A 21364-nucleotide genomic window follows, 5' to 3' on the forward strand; every position below is an offset into this window, starting at 1 on the left:
CATCCGTACCCCTAAACTAGTGTTGTAGACCCATCCGTACCCCTAAACTAGTGGTAGACCCATCCGTACCCCTAAACTAGTGGTAGACCCATCCGTACCCCTAAACTAGTGGTAGACCCATCCGTACCCCTAAACTAGTGGTAGACCCATCCGTACCCCTAAACTAGTGGTAGACCCATCCGTACCCCTAAACTAGTGGTAGACCCATCCGTACCCCTAAACTAGTGGTAGACCCATCCGTACCCCTAAACTAGTGGTAGACCCATCCGTACCCCTAAACTAGTGGTAGACCCATCCGTACCCCTAAACTAGTGGTAGACCCATCCGTACCCCTAAACTAGTGTTTGTTAATCCTGGTCCCAACACCCTACTCAATTTAAGTATTGACGAGTTGAATCAGGTGTGCTGGTTGGTGTAAGGATAACCACTATGTGCACCAATTGGGATTGGCCAACATGGCCATGTGACAGATCAGACATTAATTCCACAAGTCATTTTTAAAAGACATGCTCTGGGTACTTTGGTGACGAACAAAGTATTTTTGTAAACCTGGCGCTTTGGGCTGAATCTGTCCATTCGTTGCTCCTACATGCAGAATTACTGTCTCTCCCTAAATTATCCACAAAATCCCCAGTTTGAAAGAAACAGTTTTCTTCAAACTGTGCCACGTAATTTTTCCCTACACCCCCTTTATCCAATGAGATTGCAGGATGAGCCCCAACGGTTCAGTGGAGATGGAGAGCGATGACTTGGTGCTCCTATCAGAGCGTGATAAAGCAGGTCAACTTTTAGCTCGTTGAGAGCACTACTTTTTTAAAGAACTTTCGGCTATAAAAAAAGTATACAAAAAGTACCCGATAAACTAAACAAAGCTTTATTGTGATGGTAACAAAGTCAATGGAACGTGGCGATGCAGTGATCAGCCAATCCAGTCTAAGGGGCGGCTGCCGCAGCGATCTTCTTGGCAGCTGCATTGGCCGTCTTCTGTCCCTTCTTGTTGTGCTTCTTGGCGAAACGCATGTTCTTCATGAACTTCGGGTCGACCTGGAGAAGAACAAGGAGACAGTAAATTGAGGAAATATGTCACTTTTCATACGTGAACAATACTGAAAGTGTGTTCAATAAAATGTTTTTTTTTAAAAAAGGTATAAATCTCAAGGATTGGTACAGCGTGCAGATGGATCAACCTCCTTCGCTAAACATCTCACCCATACCACCAGCAGATATATTTCAACATGAAAATAAAAAGGACCTCAGATAAGCTGAATTTCAGACTAAACCCCTTTATTCTAAAAGAGTCATAACCATCTCCCAGAAGTCATTTGACTCCAGCTAAATGAATATCTACCAGAGGACCAATTGTCTCTTTATAGGTTATGTGAATTAAAGTTTGAGGCAGTATGACCAATCAAACCAAATGTAAAACACCAACACGCAACAATTTCAAACATTTTACTGAGTTACACCTCATAAGGAAAATCAGTCGATTTAAATAAATTCATTAGGGCCTAATCTGGGCGGCAGGGTAGCCTAGTGGTTAGAGTGGGGCGGTAGGTAGCCTAGTGGTTAGAGTGTTGGACTAGTAACCGAAAGGTGGCAAGTTCGAATCCCCGAGCTGACAAGGTACAAATATGTCGTTCTGTCCCTGAACAAGGCAGTTAACCCACTGTTCCTAGGCTGTCATTGAAAATAAGAATGTGTTCTTAACTGACTTGCCTAGATAAATAAAGGTTAAAAAAAAGTATATGGATTTCACATGACTGGGAATACAGATATGCATCTGTTAGTCACAGATACCTTAAAAAAAAGGTAGGGGCGTGGATCAGAAAACCAGCCAGTATCTGGTGTGACCACCATTTGCAGCATGGCACATTTCCTTCACATAGAGTTGATCAGGCTGTTGATTGTGGTCTGTTGTCCGACTCCTCGTCAATGGCTGTGAAGTCGCTGGATATTGGTGGGAACTGGAACACGTCGATCCAGAGCATCCCAAACATGATCAATGGGTGACATGTCTGGTGGGTATGGAAGAACTGGGACATTTTCAGCTTCCAGGAATTGTGTACAGACCCTTGCGACACGGCCGTGCTGAAACATGAGGTGATGGCGGCAGATGAATGGCACGACAATGGGCCTCAAGATCTCATCACTGTATCTCTGTGCATTTAAATTGCCATCAATAAAATGCAATTGTGTTCGTTGTACATAGCTCAGGCCTGCCCACACCATAACCCCACCATGGGGCTCTCTGTTCACAAAGCTGACATCAGCAAACTGCTCACACACACAACCACACGTCTGCCATCTGTCCGGTACAGTTGAAACCGGGATTCATCCGTGAATTGCAAACTTCTCCAGCGTGCCAGTGGCCATCGAAGGTGAGCATTTTCCCCACTGAAGTCGTTTACGACGCCAAACTGCAGTCAGGTCAAGACCCTGGTGAAGGATGACAACAAGCACGCAGATGAGCTTCCCTGAGACGGTTTCTGACAGGTTGTGCACACCCAGTTTCATCAGCTGTCCGGGTGGCTGGTCTCAGACCATTTCGCAGGTGAAGAAGCCGATTGTGGAGGTCCTGGGCTGGCGTGGTCTGTGGTTGTGGGGCCGGTTGGACGCACTGCTAAATCCTCCAAAATCATGTTGGAGGCGGCTTATGGTAGAGAAATTAACATCATCTGCCAACAACTCTGATAATCCATCCACCTGACAGGTAAATCCATCCACCTGACAGGTATATCCATCAAAGGAGAAATAATCACGAACAAGGATGTAAACACATCTGCGTACAATTTGAGAGAAATAAGCTGTGTGTGTATGGAACATTTCTGGGACCTTTTACATCAGCTCATCAGCTCATGAAACATGGGACCAACACTTTGTTGCCTTTATATTTTCGTTCAGTGTATATGTTATATAGACATACACTACCAGTCAAAAGTTAAGTCGCACCTACTCATTACAGGGTTCTTTAATTGTTTACTATTTTCTACATTGTAGAATAATGAAGACATCAAAACTATGAAATAACACATGGAATTATTTTAGTAACCTAAAACGTGTTAAATGTATTTTACTAGATTGTTCAAAGTTGCCAGCCTTTGTCTTGATGACAGCTTAGCACACTCTTGGCATTCTCTCAACCAGCTTCATGAGGTAGTTACCTGGAATGCATTTCAATTAACAGGTGTGCCTTGTTAATTTGTGGAATTTCCATCTTAATGCGTTTGAGCCAATCAATTGTGTTGTGACAAGGTAGGGGTGGTATACAGAAGATAGCCCTATTTGGTAAAAGACCAAGTCCATATTATGGCAGGAACAGCTCAAATAAGCAAAGAGAAACGACAGTCCATCATTACTTTAAGACATGAAGGTCAGTCAATTTGGAAAATGTCAAGAACTTTGAAAGTTTCTTCAGGTGCAGTTGCAATTTCCATCCAGCGCTATGATGAAACTGGCTCTCATGAGGACCGCCACAGGAAAGGGAGACCCAGAGTTACCTCTGCTGCAGAGGATAAGTTCATTAGAGTTACCAGCCTCAGGAAAGGCAGCCCAAATAAACACTTCAGAGTTCAAGTAACAGACACATCTCAACATCAACTGTTCAGAGGAGACTGTGTGAATCAGGCCTTCATGTTCGAATTTCTGCAAGAAACCACTATTAAAGGACACCAATAAGAAGAAGAGACTTGCTTGGCCCAAGAAACACGAGCGATGGACATTAGGCCGGTGGAAATCTGTCCTTTGGTCTGATGAGTCCAAATTGTAGATTTTTGGCTCCAACCGCCGTGTCTTCGTGAGATGCAGAGTAGGTGAACAGATCATCTCCGCATGTGTGGTTCCCACCGTGAAGCATGGAGGAGGAGGTGTGATGTTGCTTTGCTGGTGACACTGTTAGTGATTTAATTCGAATTCAAGGCACACTTTACCAGCATGGCTACCACAGCATTATGCAGCGATACACCATCCCATCTGGTTTGCGCGTAGTGGGACTATCATTTGTTTTTCAACAGGACAATGACCCAACACACCTCCAGGCTGTGTAAGGGCTATTTGACCAAGAAGCAGAGTGATGGAGTGCTGCATCAGATTACCTGGCCTCCACAATCACCTGACCTCAACCCAATTGAGATGGTTTGGGATGAGTTTTGACCGCAGTGAAGGAATAGCAGCCAACAAGTGCTCAGCATATGTGGGAACTCCTTCAAGACTGTTGGAAAAGCATTCCAGGTGAAGCTGGTTGAGAGAATGCCAAGAGTGTGCAAAGCTGTCATCAAGGAAAAGGGTGGCTACTTTGAAAAATCTCAAATATATTTTGATTTGTTTAACATTTCTTTGGTTACTACATGATTCCATGCGTTATTTCATAGTTTTGATGTCTTCACTATTATTCTACACTGTAGAAAAGAGTAAAAATATATTAGTCCATATATATATATAAAATCACAAGTAGCATTATAAGCATTATAAGCATGAAAACAGGAAAGTGGTTCCTACAAATGGAAATTGTGCAATGCATGGTTTAGCCCCCCAGTCATGGCCCAAAGGGCTCTGGGAAGATGTAGGAATATACAGAACGCTGTCCTCATCAGCCCAGAGGGCCGGGGGACAAAGCTTGCTCTCTGACGTCGTGGAAAGGGACTGTACGTCACAGCATCGAAGTGCTACGCTCCCATACGCCACAAGGACAGAGCCACGGGAGAGCAACCTCACAGGATGTCCACGTCAGAATTTACAAACCCCTTCATTTTGATACGTATATATTATTTGAGCGAACCGCATCTGGTGTACTAATCACATTGATTGATGGATCAACCAGCAACAGATCATTACATAGGGTGTCCAGCCACTCTGCCCAGAGATGTTAGAAAATACAAGACCGATATGGGTCTTTGATACATCCTTGACATTCTATTATATTTCGTAACCTAATACATCAGATAATAAGCACTGAGCTCTTGACAGAACAGTGTTTTTCCTCGCTAAAACTTGAGGATTTAAAACGTTGTGGTAGTCGTCTTCCAACTTGTTTACGCGGGTCGTAAAATAACTAAATTAGCATGACAAGCCGAATTCAAATGTAAAAGGCTTCGGGAAAAATGAAAATAAAAAGAATTGCGTACACTCTGTGGTACGTTGCCATTTCAGAGATACACTTGTTTTTTTTTGTGAGAAGTCTTTGAAAAAAAGAACAGGAACTTGTCGTTAATATGAACAGCGTACATTAAAATATGAAAATACGATAACCATCTCTAAACTGTTGTCTGGAATTGAGAAGAAAGATGACGAATTCAATGGTAAGCCTGTCAGTTGGCCTTTAAATTCTCACACAGCCTAACTGACACAATGCTATTTTCCAGATTTTAGACAACTTTGATCTCCGGCCTCCATTGAATTAGTCACCCTAATTTTGACCATCCTACGAAGGTAAAAATGACAGGTAAATTTTGAATATGGATTATGATACAAGACATGAGGTTTGGACCATTGGTCTTCTTAGAGGATTATCTACACAATTAAAAATATTATTTTACCTATTGATCAAAATATGCATTTTTTTTTTTTGTTTGTTGATTGGACACATTACAATACATACCCCTTTCATAGACTCGTATCGGTCTGGTCTGGGCTTCTTGATCCCATTCCTGTGGGCCTTACGGGCTGTAGACAGAGAGGAAAGAGACTAAGTACATAAAACGTTTGGGAACCATTTTGAACAGGGCATCATTAGTTGGCTAACTAGCCCATCATCGTCACTCAGCGGTAACCTGATGTAGCTAACTAGCTGGATAGCTCCACAGCGGTAACCTGATGTAGCTAACTACCTGGATAGCTCCACAGCGGTAACCTGATGTAGCTAACTAGCTGGATTGCTCCACAGCGGTAACCTGATGTAGCTAACTAGCTGGATAGCTCCACAGCGGTAACCTGATGTAGCTAACTAGCTGGAAAGCTCCACAGCGGTAACCTGATGTAGCTAACTAGCTGGATAGCTCCACAGCGGTAACCTGATGTAGCTAACTAGCTGGATAGCTCCACAGCGGTAACCTGATGTAGCTAACTAGCTGGATTGCTCCACAGCGGTAACCTGATGTAGCTAACTAGCTGGATAGCTCCACAGCGGTAACCTGATGTAGCTAACTAGCTGGATAGTTCCACAGCGGGTAACCTGATGTAGCTAACTAGCTGGATAGCTCCACAGCGGTAACCTGATGTAGCTAACTAGCTGGATAGCTCCACAGCGGTAACCTGATGTAGCTAACTAGCTAGATAGATCCACAGCGGTAACCTGATGTAGCTAACAAGCTGGATAGTTCCACAGCGGTAACCTGATGTAGCTAACTAGCTGGATAGTTCCACAGCGGTAACCTGATGTAGCTAACTAGCTGGATAGCTCCACAGTGGGTAACCTGATGTAGCTAACTAGCTGGATAGCTCCACAGTGGGTAACCTGATGTAGCTAACTAGCTATCCATTCATTTCTACTTACACTGGTTGTGTGTGGTGTGATTCTTTGACTTTGCCATTTCTGTTCTGTGGATCTGTTGACGAAAGAAAAAAATGTGGAATTGGATTTTAAAGTAACTTTTTGTACACTGGAAAGATCCACCCTGAAACTCACGTTTCCTTTCTAAAAACCCTGTTTATACCGCTGTAGTTAAGCGGATAAGTAATCGGTAGGTGGTAGTTAGCAAGTTTCGAACAAGCCAGAGATCCGAGATGCGTCTGCAATGATATGAACAATGACATTATTCGCCTTTTAGGAGGTGAATGTTTTAGATTAAAAAAAATAATTAACACCAGAACTGTCGTTTTCAAACATTTGACTACTTTAGTTAGGTGATATGCAGGCGGTATGGAAAGCGTTCGTTTTGCTAGCAAGCTAAAGCTAGCGACTAGAAAACCCAGAGCTATGCTTGGTTAAATCATCTAACGGGGAACAGAATTAACAGATTTAAAAACCTGACTGTGTTGTAGGTGATATTTTACACTATATGCACACATTCACATTGTATATGAATCTACAACATAGATAGGAGGATTGATGCAGATTATATGTTGGACTCGGGAGTAAAAATGCGTTACCTGCCAGACATACAGACGACAACAGGAAGAGGAAGAAATAACGCAGAAAAAGTCAAGGAAATATGAACCAAAGAGTTTCTAAACCCAGAAGCGCAACATCGCAAGACTTCCGAGAACGTTTATGAAGCAGACCAAACAGACCAGGCCGGGGTTTGGGGTTTCAGATGTCAATGAGAGTAGTTAAAAAAAATTATTCCTTAGTTGTTAATTTTCTTAAAATCTAAAACAATAACCTATATTTCTAGCTAATGTCTTAGGTAGTTGACTATGTTATTACTCCAACCTTATGAAAGTAACAAACTAGCACGTTTTTAATTTTGTAATTTTTTTTTCTTTTAAATACATTGATGTAGAGTCTTTGATTTGACGGTTTGCACATGCGCAGTTCGGCGCGGAATGACCGTTAGACCGGAAAACGTATTTCTGCGCATGCGCTTAGCATAGCAACACCACCGTGACGTCGCCTGTATGCGTGATCAGGGATTTCTATTGGAGAAGCAGTTTCAGCATATCATCATACTTTACTGTCTTTGTATGAACCGTCGTAGTAGACAAGGGGAGAAAACTAGAAGACGTTTTTAAAGACAACACGTCCCCCCCTAGTGCAGTGTAGGAGACATTACACAATCTAATTTTCCAACCAGCAAGTGTCGCTGTTAAATAAAGGGGATTTTCTACAGCCACGAATATTACCAGAAAAGTACGGATAGGTCTGTGAGAGGAGCACGTTGTGAATTATGAATTATCTTTATCTGCCAGACCTGACCTCAAAACAAGAAGGGTTTTTTCCTATTTAATCTTTGTAAAACACATTAAACAGGGTAGCTAATATATTTCTGCATTGCTAACTAGCTAGACTGGCATATCAGGTTGCTACCGATTGACCTCAAAATGTGACATGCAGGGTTTTCCAATATATTGATGGTGAAGGCCAGGTGTGCAGACAGACAGACAGGTAGCCTAGAGACTTAGAGCGTTGAGCCAGTAACTAAATGGTTGCTGGTTGGAATCCCTGAGCTGACTAGTTGAAAAATCTGTTGTTCCCTTGAGCAAGGCATTTAACTGTAATTGCTCCTGTAAATCAGTCCGGATAAGAGCATCTGCTAAATGACTATCATATGAATGTAGTCAGTGGTGTGTTAAAATAAGTGTTTCATAATTTTTATTTCAATTCGCGAGAGACTGAATGTATCTCACAGGAGAAATCATCCGAGTGAGCGAAACAGCGCCCCTCTGTCTCTCTACCTGTAGGCCATCAATCTGATGCTGTCTGGTTGGAACGAGTATGACATTGTTGCTGCCTGTAGGCAAGAGAAGGCAAGATCAAATGAAATGTATTTATATAGCCCTGATATCTCAAAGTGCTGTACAGAAACCCAGCCTAAAACCCCAAACAGCAAGCAATGCAGGTGTAGAAGCAAGGTGGCTAGGAAAAACTCCCTAGATAGGCCAAAACCTAGGAAGAAACCTAGAGATGAACCAGGCTCTGAGGGGTGGCTAGGAAAAACTCCCTAGAAAGGCCAAAACCTAGGAAGAAACCTAGAGATGAACCAGGCTCTGAAGGGGTGGCCAGTCCTTTTCTGTCTGTGCCAGGTGGAGATTATAACAGAACATGGCCAAGATGTTCAAATGTTCATAAATGACCAGCATGGTCAAATAATAGTAATCACAGTGAACAGGTCAGGGTTCCATAGTCGCAGGCAGAACAGTTGGGCTGGGGACAACAAGGTGTCACAAAAAGAGCCGTGTTGAATAGACCAAACTGCAGCGGGAATATGGATGCTCATGTTTTAATTTAAAAAAAGGAGTAACGCATCCACTGGAAAACAACATACACATTACAGGAACAGTTTTGCAGGCACACAACACGCAGTGCAAAAACAACTACCCACGAAAACCAAACAAACACACACCTACTTATGGGACTCCCAATTAGAGGCAACTAGAAACACCTGCCTCCAATTGAGAGTCCAGCACCCAAAACTACACATAGAAAAACAAACCTAGAACCTATACCAAACTAATACACCCCACTACACCACACACAAAACCCCATAATACAAAACAAATATACCTCTGCCACGTCCTGACCAAATATAATAGAAATAATACCTAAATATTGGTCAGGACGTGACACAAGGAGTCACCATGCCAGGTAGTCCTGAGGCATGGTCCTAGGGCTCAGGTCCTCCGAGAGAGAAAGAAAGAAAGAGAGAATAAAAGAGAGCATAATTAAATTCACACAGGACACCGGATAAGACTCCAGATATAACAGAAATACTCCAGATATAACAGACTGACCCTAGCTCCGGGATCCCTGCACATTGTAAATATGGTACTGGCACTGACCCTGTACATATCTACTGACCCTGGAACTGACCCTGTATATAGCTACTGACCCTGTATATAGCTATTGACCCTGGAACTGACCCTGTATATAGCTACTGACCCTGGAACTGACCCTGTATATAGCTACTGACCCTGTATATAGCTACTGACCCTGGGACTGCCCCTGTATATAACTACTGACCCTGTATATAACTACTGACCCTGTATATAGCTACTGACCCTGTATATAGCTACTGACCCTGTATATAGCTACTGACCCTGGAACTGACCCTGTATATAGCTACTGACCCTGTATGTAGCTACTGACCCTGTATATAGCTACTGACCCTGTATATAGCTACTGACCCTGGAACTGTCCCTGTATATAGCTACTGAACCTGTATATAGCTACTGACCCTGTATATAGCTACTGACCCTGGAACTGTCCCTGTATATAGCTACTGACCCTGTATATAGCTTCTGACCCTGTATATAGCTACTGACCCTGGAACTGACCCTGTATATAGCTACTGACCCTGTAACTGAGCCTGTATATAGCTACTGACCCTGGAACTGTCACTGTATATAGCTACTGACCCTGTATATAGCTACTGACCCTGGAACCCCCCCTGTATATAGCTACTGACCCTGGAACCCCCCCTGTATATAGCTACTGACCCTGTATATAGCTACTGACCCTGGAACCCCCCTGTATATAGCTACTGACCCTGTATGTAGCTACTGACCCTGGAACTGACCCTGTATATAGCTACTGACCCTGGAACTGCTCCTGTATATAGCTACTGACCCTGGAACTGACCCTGTATATAACTACTGACCCTGGAACTGCTCCTGTATATAACTACTGACCCTGGAACTGCCACTGTATATAGCTACTGACCCTGTATATAGCAACTGACCCTGTATGTAGCTACTGACCCTGGAACTGCTCCTGTATATAGCTACTGACCCTGGAACTGACCCTGTATATAGCTACTGACCCTGGAACTGCTCCTGTATATAGCTACTGACCCTGTATATAGCTACTGACCCTGTATATAGCTACTGACCTTGTACATAGCTACATACCCTGTACATAGCTACTGTCCCTGGAACTGTCCCTGTATATAACTACTGACCCTGGAACTGACCCTGTATATAGCTACTGACCCTGTATATAGCTACTGACCCTGTATATAGCTACTGACCCTGTATATAGCTACTGACCCTGGAACTGACCCTGTATATAGCTACTGACCCTGGAACTGACCCTGTATATAGCTACTGACCCTGGAACTGACCCTGTATATAGCTACTGACCCTGTATATAGCTACTGACCCTGGAACTGACCCTGTATATAGCTACTGACCCTGTATATAGCTACTGACCCTGTATATAGCTACTGACCCTGTATATAGCTACTGACCCTGGAACTGACCCTGTATATAGCTACTGACCCTGTATATAGCTACTGACCCTGTATATAGCTACTGACCCTGGAACTGACCCTGTATGTAGCTACTGACCCTGGAACCCCCCCTGTATATAGCTACTGACCCTGTATATAGCTACTGACCCTGTATATAGCTACTGACCCTGGGACTGCCCCTGTATATAACTACTGACCCTGTATATAGCTACTGACCCTGTATATAGCTACTGACCCTGTATATAGCTACTGATCCTGGAACTGACCCTGTATATAGCTACTGACCCTGTATATAGCTACTGACCCTGGAACTGACCCTGTATATAGCTACTGACCCTGGAACTGTCCCTGTATATAGCTACTGACCCTGGAACCCCCCCTGTATATAGCTACAGACCCTGTATATAGCTACTGACCCTGTATATAGCTACTGACCCTGTATGTAGCTACTGACCCTGTATATAGCTACTGACCCTGGAACTGACCCTGGAATTGACCCTGTATATAGCTACTGACCCTCTATATAGCTGCTGACCCTGGAACTGTCCCTGTATATAGCTACTGACCCTGTATATAGCTACTGACCCTGTATGTAGCTACTGACCCTGTATATAGCTACTGACCCTGTATATAGCTACTGACACTGTATATAGCTACTGACCCTGTATGTAGCTCCTGACCCTGTATATAGCTACTGACCCTGGAACTGTCCCTGTATATAGCTACTGACCCTGGAACTGACCCTGTATATAGCTACTGACCCTGGAACTGACCCTGTATGTAGCTACTGACCCTGTATATAGCTACTGACCCTGTATATAGCTACTGACCCTGTATATAGCTACTGACCCTGTATGTAGCTACTGACCATGTATATAGCTACTGACCCTGGAACTGTCCCTGTATATAGCTACTGACCTTGGAACTGACCCTGTATATAGCTACTGACCCTGGAACTGACCCTGTATATAGCCACTGATCCTGTATATAGCTACTGACCCTGTATATAGCTACTGACCCTGGAACTGACCCTGTATATAGCTACTGACCCTGTATATAGCTACTGACCCGGTATGTAGCTACTGACCCTGTATATAGCTACTGACCCTGGAACTGACCCTGTATATAGCTACTGACCCTGGAACTGACACTGTATGTAGCTACTGACCCTGGAACTGACCCTGTATATAGCTACTGACCCTGGAACTGACCCTGTATATAGCTACTGACCCTGGAACTGACCCTGTATATAGCTACTGACCCTGTATATAACTACTGACCCTGGAACTGTCCCTGTATATAGCTACTGACCCTGTATATAGCTACTGACCCTGTATATAGCTACTGACCCTGGAACTGTCCCTGTATATAGCTACTGACCCTGGAACTGTCCCTGTATATAACTACTGACCCTGTATATAGCTACTGACCCTGTATATAGCTACTGACCCTGGAACTGACCCTGTATGTAGCTACTGACCCTGGAACTGACCCTGTATATAGCTACTGACCCTGTATATAGCTACTGACCCTGTATATAGCTACTGACCCTGGAACTGACCCTGTATATAGCTACTGACCCTGTATATAGCTACTGACCCTGTATATAGCTACTGACCCTGGAACTGTCCCTGTATATAGCTACTGACCCTGTATATAGCTACTGACCCTGTATATAGCTACTGACCCTGTATATAGCTACTGACCCTGTATATAGCTACTGACCCTGGAACTGACCCTGTATATAGCTACTGACCCTGGAACTGCTCCTGTATATAGCTACTGACCCTGGAACTGTCCCTGTATATAGCTACTGACCCTGTATATAGCTACTGACCCTGTATATAGCTACTGACCCTGTATATAGCTACTGACCCTATATATAGCTACTGACCCTGTATATAGCTTCTGACCCTGTATATAGCTACTGACCCTGTATATAGCTACTGACCCTGGAACTGTCCCTGTATATAGCTACTGACCCTGTATATAGCTACTGACCCTGAATATAGCTACTGACCCTGGAACTGTCCCTGTATATAGCTACTGACCCTGTATATAGCTTCTGACCCTGTATATAGCTACTGACCCTGGAACTGACCCTGTATATAGCTACTGACCCTGTAACTGAGCCTGTATATACCTACTGACCCTGGAACTGTCACTGTATATAGCTACTGACCCTGTATATAGCTACTGACCCTGTATATAGCTACTGACCCTGTATATAGCTACTGACCCTGGAACCCCCCCTGTATATAGCTACTGACCCTGGAACCCCCCCGTATATAGCTACTGACCCTCTATATAGCTACTGACCCTGTATATAGCTACTGTCCCTGGAACCCCCCTTGTATATAACTACTGACCCTGTATGTAGCTACTGACCCTGGAACTGACCCTGTATATAGCTACTGACCCTGGAACTGCTCCTGTATATAGCTACTGACCCTGGAACTGACCCTGTATATAACTACTGACCCTGTATATAACTACTGACCCTGGAACTGTCCCTGTATATAGCTACTGACCCTGTATATAGCTACTGACCCTGTATATAGCTACTGACCCTGGAACTGTCCCTGTATATAGCTACTGACCCTGGAACTGTCCCTGTATATAACTACTGACCCTGTATATAGCTACTGACCCTGTATATAGCTACTGACCCTGGAACTGACCCTGTATGTAGCTACTGACCCTGGAACTGACCCTGTATATAGCTACTGACCCTGTATATAGCTACTGACCCTGTATATAGCTACTGACCCTGGAACTGACCCTGTATATAGCTACTGACCCTGTATATAGCTACTGACCCTGTATATAGCTACTGACCCTGGAACTGTCCCTGTATATAGCTACTGACCCTGTATATAGCTACTGACCCTGTATATAGCTACTGACCCTGTATATAGCTACTGACCCTGTATATAGCTACTGACCCTGGAACTGACCCTGTATATAGCTACTGACCCTGGAACTGCTCCTGTATATAGCTACTGACCCTGGAACTGTCCCTGTATATAGCTACTGACCCTGTATATAGCTACTGACCCTGTATATAGCTACTGACCCTGTATATAGCTACTGACCCTATATATAGCTACTGACCCTGTATATAGCTTCTGACCCTGTATATAGCTACTGACCCTGTATATAGCTACTGACCCTGGAACTGTCCCTGTATATAGCTACTGACCCTGTATATAGCTACTGACCCTGAATATAGCTACTGACCCTGGAACTGTCCCTGTATATAGCTACTGACCCTGTATATAGCTTCTGACCCTGTATATAGCTACTGACCCTGGAACTGACCCTGTATATAGCTACTGACCCTGTAACTGAGCCTGTATATACCTACTGACCCTGGAACTGTCACTGTATATAGCTACTGACCCTGTATATAGCTACTGACCCTGTATATAGCTACTGACCCTGTATATAGCTACTGACCCTGGAACCCCCCCTGTATATAGCTACTGACCCTGGAACCCCCCCGTATATAGCTACTGACCCTCTATATAGCTACTGACCCTGTATATAGCTACTGTCCCTGGAACCCCCCTTGTATATAACTACTGACCCTGTATGTAGCTACTGACCCTGGAACTGACCCTGTATATAGCTACTGACCCTGGAACTGCTCCTGTATATAGCTACTGACCCTGGAACTGACCCTGTATATAACTACTGACCCTGGAACTGCTCCTGTATATAACTACTGACCCTGGAACTGCCACTGTATATAGCTACTGACCCTGTATATAGCTACTGACCCTGTATGTAGCTACTGACCCTGGAACTGCTCCTGTATATAGCTACTGACCCTGGAACTGACCCTGTATATAGCTACTGACCCTGGAACTGCTCCTGTATATAGCTACTGACCCTGGAACTGACCCTGTATATAGCTACTGACCCTGTATATAGCTACTGACCTTGTACATAGCTACATACCCTGTATATAGCTACTGTCCCTGGAACTGTCCCTGTATATAACTACTGACCCTGGAACTGACCCTGTATATAGCTACTGACCCTGGAACTGACCCTGTATATAGCTACTGACACTGGAACTGACCCTGTATATAGCTACTGACCCTGGAACTGACCCTGTATATAGCTGCTGACCCTGTATATAGCTACTGACCCTGGAACTGACCCTGTATATAGCTACTGAACCTGTATATAGCTACTGACCCTGTATATACCTACTGACCCTGGAACTGTCCCTGTATATAGCTACTGACCCTGTATATAGCTTCTGACCCTGTATATAGCTACTGACCCTGGAACTGACCCTGTATATAGCTACTGACCCTGTAACTGAGCCTGTATATAGCTACTGACCCTGGAACTGTCACTGTATATAGCTACTGACCCTGTATATAGCTACTGACCCTGTATATAGCTACTGACCCTGGAACCCCCCTTGTATATAGCTACTGACCCTGGAACCCCCCCTGTATATAGCTACTGACCCTGTATATAGCTACTGACCCTGGAACCCCCCTGTATATAGCTACTGACCCTGTATGTAGCTACTGACCCTGGAACTGACCCTGTATATAGCTACTGACCCTGGAACTGCTCCTGTATATAGCTACTGACCCTGGAACTGACCCTGTATATAACTACTGACCCTGGAACTGCTCCTGTATATAACTACTGACCCTGGAACTGCCACTGTATATAGCTACTGACCCTGTATATAGCAACTGACCCTGTATGTAGCTACTGACCCTGGAACTGCTCCTGTATATAGCTACTGACCCTGGAACTGACCCTGTATATAGCTACTGACCCTGGAACTGCTCCTGTATATAGCTACTGACCCTGGAACTGACCCTGTATATAGCTACTGACCTTGTACATAGCTACATACCCTGTATATAGCTACTGTCCCTGGAACTGTCCCTGTATATAACTACTGACCCTGGAACTGACCCTGTATATAGCTACTGACCCTGTATATAGCTACTGACCCTGTATATAGCTACTGACCCTGTATATAGCTACTGACCCTGGAACTGACCCTGTATATAGCTACTGACCCTGGAACTGACCCTGTATATAGCTACTGACCCTGGAACTGACCCTGTATATAGCTACTGACCCTGTATATAGCTACTGACCCTGGAACTGACCCTGTATATAGCTACTGACCCTGGAACTGACCCTGTATATAGCTACTGACCCTGTATATAGCTACTGACCCTGTATATAGCTACTGACCCTGTATATAGCTACTGACCCTGGAACTGACCCTGTATATAGCTACTGACCCTGTATATAGCTACTGACCCTGTATATAGCTACTGACCCTGGAACTGACCCTGTATGTAGCTACTGACCCTGGAACTGACCCTGTATATAGCTACTGACCCTGGGACTGCCCCTGTATATAACTACTGACCCTGTATATAGCTACTGACCCTGTATATAGCTACTGACCCTGTATATAGCTACTGATCCTGGAACTGACCCTGTATATAGCTACTGACCCTGTATATAGCTGCTGACCCTGGAACTGACCCTGTATATAGCTACTGACCCTGGAACTGTCCCTGTATATAGCTACTGACCCTGGAACCCCCCCCTGTATATAGCTACAGACCCTGTATATAGCTACTGACCCTGTATATAGCTACTGACCCTGTATGTAGCTACTGACCCTGTATATAGCTACTGACCCTGGAACTGACCCTGGAATTGACCCTGTATATAGCTACTGACCCTCTATATAGCTGCTGACCCTGGAACTGTCCCTGTATATAGCTACTGACCCTGTATATAGCTACTGACCCTGTATGTAGCTACTGACCCTGTATATAGCTACTGACCCTGTATATAGCTACTGACCCTGTATATAGCTACTGACCCTGTATGTAGCTACTGACCCTGTATATAGCTACTGACCCTGGAACTGTCCCTGTATATAGCTACTCACCCTGGAACTGACCCTGTATAAAGCTACTGACCCTGGAACTGACCCTGTATGTAGCTACTGACCCTGTATATAGCTACTGACCCTGTATATAGCTACTGACCCTGTATATAGCTACTGACCCTGTATGTAGCTACTGACCATGTATATAGCTACTGACCCTGGAACTGTCCCTGTATATAGCTACTGACCTTGGAACTGACCCTGTATATAGCTACTGACCCTGGAACTGACCCTGTATATAGCCACTGATCCTGTATATAGCTACTGACCCTGTATATAGCTACTGACCCTGGAACTGACCCTGTATATAGCTACTGACCCTGTATATAGCTACTGACCCGGTATGTAGCTACTGACCCTGTATATAGCTACTGACCCTGGAACTGACCCTGTATATAGCTACTGACCCTGGAACTGACACTGTATGTAGCTACTGACCCTGGAACTGACCCTGTATATAGCTACTGACCCTGGAACTGACCCTGTATATAGCTACTGACCCTGGAACTGACCCTGTATATAGCTACTGACCCTGTATATAACTACTGACCCTGGAACTGTCCCTGTATATAGCTACTGACCCTGTATATAGCTACTGACCCTGTATATAGCTACTGACCCTGTATATAGCTACTGACCCTGGAACTGTCCCTGTATATAGCTACTGACCCTGGAACTGTCCCTGTATATAACTACTGACCCTGTATATAGCTACTGACCCTGTATATAGCTACTGACCCTGGAACTGACCCTGTATGTAGCTACTGACCCTGGAACTGACCCTGTATATAGCTACTGACCCTGTATATAGCTACTGACCCTGTATATAGCTACTGACCCTGGAACTGTCCCTGTATATAGCTACTGACCCTGTATATAGCTACTGACCCTGTATATAGCTACTGACCCTGTATATAGCTACTGACCCTGTATATAGCTACTGACCCTGGAACTGACCCTGTATATAGCTACTGACCCTGGAACTGCTCCTGTATATAGCTACTGACCCTGGAACTGTCCCTGTATATAGCTACTGACCCTGTATATAGCTACTGACCCTGTATATAGCTACTGACCCTGTATATAGCTACTGACCCTATATATAGCTACTGACCCTGTATATAGCTTCTGACCCTGTATATAGCTACTGACCCTGTATATAGCTACTGACCCTGGAACTGTCCCTGTATATAGCTACTGACCCTGTATATAGCTTCTGATCCTGTATATAGCTACTGACCCTGGAACTGACCCTGTATATAGCTACTGACCCTGTAACTGAGCCTGTATATACCTACTGACCCTGGAACTGTCACTGTATATAGCTACTGACCCTGTATATAGCTACTGACCCTGTATATAGCTACTGACCCTGTATATAGCTACTGACCCTGGAACCCCCCCTGTATATAGCTACTGACCCTGGAACCCCCCCTGTATATAGCTACTGACCCTCTATATAGCTACTGACCCTGTATATAGCTACTGTCCCTGGAACCCCCCTTGTATATAACTACTGACCCTGTATGTAGCTACTGACCCTGGAACTGACCCTGTATATAGCTACTGACCCTGGAACTGCTCCTGTATATAGCTACTGACCCTGGAACTGACCCTGTATATAACTACTGACCCTGGAACTGCTCCTGTATATAACTACTGACCCTGGAACTGCCACTGTATATAGCTACTGACCCTGTATATAGCTACTGACCCTGTATGTAGCTACTGACCCTGGAACTGCTCCTGTATATAGCTACTGACCCTGGAACTGACCCTGTATATAGCTACTGACCCTGGAACTGCTCCTGTATATAGCTACTGACCCTGGAACTGACCCTGTATATAGCTACTGACCCTGTATATAGCTACTGACCTTGTACATAGCTACATACCCTGTATATAGCTACTGTCCCTGGAACAGTCCCTGTATATAACTACTGACCCTGGAACTGACCCTGTATATAGCTACTGACCCTGGAACTGACCCTGTATATAACTACTGCTCCTGTATATAACTACTGACCCTGGAACTGCCCCTGTATATAGCTACTGACCCTGGAACTGACCCTGTATATAGCTACTGACACTGGAACTGACCCTGTATATAGCTAGTGACCCTGGAACTGACCCTGTATATAGCTACTGACCCTGTATATAGCTACTGACCCTGGAACTGACCCTGTATATAGCTACTGACCCTGGAACTGACCCTGTATATAGCTACTGACCCTGTATATAGCTACTGACCCTGTATATAGCTACTGAAACCCTGGAACTGACCCTGTATATAGCTACTGACCCTGTATATAGCTACTGACCCTGTATATAGCTACTGAACCTGTATATAGCTACTGACCCTGTATATAGCTACTGACCCTGGAACTGACCCTGTATATAGCTACTGACCCTGTATATAGCTACTGACCCTGTATATAGCTACTGACCCTGCATATAGCTACTGACCCTGTATGTAGCTACTGACCCTGTATGTAGCTACTGACCCTGTATATAGCTACTGACCCTGTATATAGCTACTGACCCTGTATGTAGCTACTGACCCTGTATATAGCTACTGACCCTGTATATAGCTACTGACCCTGTATATAGCTACTGACCCTGTATATAGCTACTGACCCTGTATGTAGCTACTGACCCTGTATATAGCTACTGACCCTGGAACTGTCCCTGTATATAGCTACTGACCCTGGAACTGACCCTGTATATAGCTACTGACCCTGGAACTGACCCTGTATGTAGCTACTGACCCTGTATATAGCTACTGACCCTGTATATAGCTACTGACCCTGTATATAGCTACTGACCCTGTATGTAGCTACTGACCATGTATATAGCTACTGACCCTGGAACTGTCCCTGTATATAGCTACTGACCCTGGAACTGACCCTGTATATAGCTACTGACCCTGGAACTGACCCTGTATATAGCTACTGACCCTGTATATAGCTACTGACCCTGTATATAGCTACTGACCCTGGAACTGACCCTGTATATAGCTACTGACCCTGTATATAGCTGCTGACCCTGTATGTAGCTACTGATCCTGTATATAGCTACTGACCCTGGAACTGACCCTGTATGTAGCTACTGACCCTGGAACTGACCCTGTATATAGCTACTGACCCTGTATATAACTACTGATCCTGGAACTGTCCCTGTATATAGCTACTGACCCTGTATATAGCTACTGACCCTGTATATAGCTACTGACCCTATATATAGCTACTGACCCTGGAACTGTCCCTGTATTTAGCTACTGACCCTGGAACTGTACCTGTATATAACTACTGACCCTGTATATAGCTACTGACCCTGTATATAGCTACTGACCCTGGAACTGACCCTGTATGTAGCTACTGACCCTGTAACTGACCCTGTATATAGCTATTGACCCTGTATATAGCTACTGACCCTGTATATAGCTACTGACCCTGGAACTGTCCCTGTATATAGCTACTGACCCTGTATATAGCTACTGACCCTGTATATAGCTACTGACCCTGTATATAGCTAGTGACCCTGGAACTGACCCTGTATATAGCTACTGACCCTGGAACTGTTCCTGTATATAGCTACTGACCCTGGAACTGACCCTGTATATAGCTACTGACCCTGTGTATAGCTACTGACCCTGTATATAGCTACTGACCCTGTATATAGCTACTGACCCTGTATATAGCTACTGACCCTGGAACTGTCCCTGTATATAGCTACTGACCCTGTATATAGCTACTGACCCTGGAACTGTCCCTGTATATAACTACTGACCCTGTATATAGCTACTGACCCTGGAACTGACCCTGTATATAGCTACTGACCCTGTATGTAGCTACTGACCATGTATATAGCTACTGACCCTGGAACTGTCCCTGTATATAGCTACTGACCCTGGAACTGACCCTGTATATAGCTACTGACCCTGGAACTGACCCTGTATATAGCTACTGACCCTGTATATAGCAAATGACCCTGTATATAGCTACTGACCCTGGAACTGACCCTGTATATAGCTACTGACCCTGTATATAGCTACTGACCCTGTACATAGCTACTGACCCTGTATATAGCTACTGACCCTGGAACTGACCCTGTATATAGCTACTGACCCTGGAACTGACCCTGTATGTAGCTACTGACCCTGGAACTGACCCTGTATATAGCTACTGACCCTGGAACTGACCCTGCATATAGCTACTGACCCTGTATATAACTACTGACCCTGGAACTGTCCCTGTATATAGCTACTGACCCTGTATATAGCTACTGACCCTGTATATAGCTACTGACCCTGGATATAGCTACTGACCCTGGAACCCCCCTGTATATAGCTACTGACCCTGGAACCCCCCTGTATATAGCTACTGACCCTGTATATAGCTACTGACCCTGTATATAGCTACTGACCCTGGAACCCCCCCTGTATATAGCTACTGACCCTGTATGTAGCTACTGACCCTGGAACTGACCCTGTATATAGCTACTGACCCTGGAACTGCTCCTGTATATAGCTACTGACCCTGGAACTGACCCTGTATATAACTACTGA

The 21364-nt window shown here is 44.5% G+C and overlaps 1 protein-coding gene and 1 non-coding gene across 2 annotated transcripts; both read right to left on the reverse strand.

Annotated features, from left to right (window-relative positions):
• Positions 1-858: 858 nt before the first annotated feature.
• On the reverse strand, positions 859-7297 carry LOC106566230 (60S ribosomal protein L29). The gene is made up of 4 exons (XM_045691983.1): positions 7084-7297; positions 6488-6539; positions 5594-5658; positions 859-1044 (listed from the first exon to the last, which is right to left on the reverse strand). Exons 2-4 carry the CDS (start codon positions 6522-6524, stop codon positions 934-936), a joined length of 213 nt encoding a protein of 70 aa, XP_045547939.1. The 5' UTR covers positions 6525-6539; positions 7084-7297; the 3' UTR covers positions 859-933.
• Positions 4502-4726, reverse strand: LOC123725761 (small nucleolar RNA SNORA73 family). The gene has a single exon (XR_006758275.1). It is a non-coding gene; the product is annotated as a small nucleolar RNA SNORA73 family (small nucleolar RNA).
• Positions 7298-21364: the final 14067 nt, after the last annotated feature.

The sequence above is a fragment of the Salmo salar genome, chromosome ssa12 (assembly GCF_905237065.1).
Source record: "Salmo salar chromosome ssa12, Ssal_v3.1, whole genome shotgun sequence".
In the NCBI taxonomy this organism is placed as follows: domain Eukaryota; kingdom Metazoa; phylum Chordata; class Actinopteri; order Salmoniformes; family Salmonidae; genus Salmo; species Salmo salar.

Bases quoted from the DNA above. Each gene is read 5' to 3' on its own strand.
- LOC106566230 (XM_045691983.1), bottom strand. From the start codon at position 6,524: ATGGCAAAGTCAAAGAATCACACCACACACAACCAGT. The intron at 5,659-6,487 runs GTAAGTAGAAAT...CTCTGTCTACAG, and splicing joins TCACACCACACACAACCAGT to CCCGTAAGGCCCACAGGAAT. The intron at 1,045-5,593 runs GTATGTATTGTA...GTTCTTCTCCAG, and splicing joins GATACGAGTCTATGAAAGGG to GTCGACCCGAAGTTCATGAA.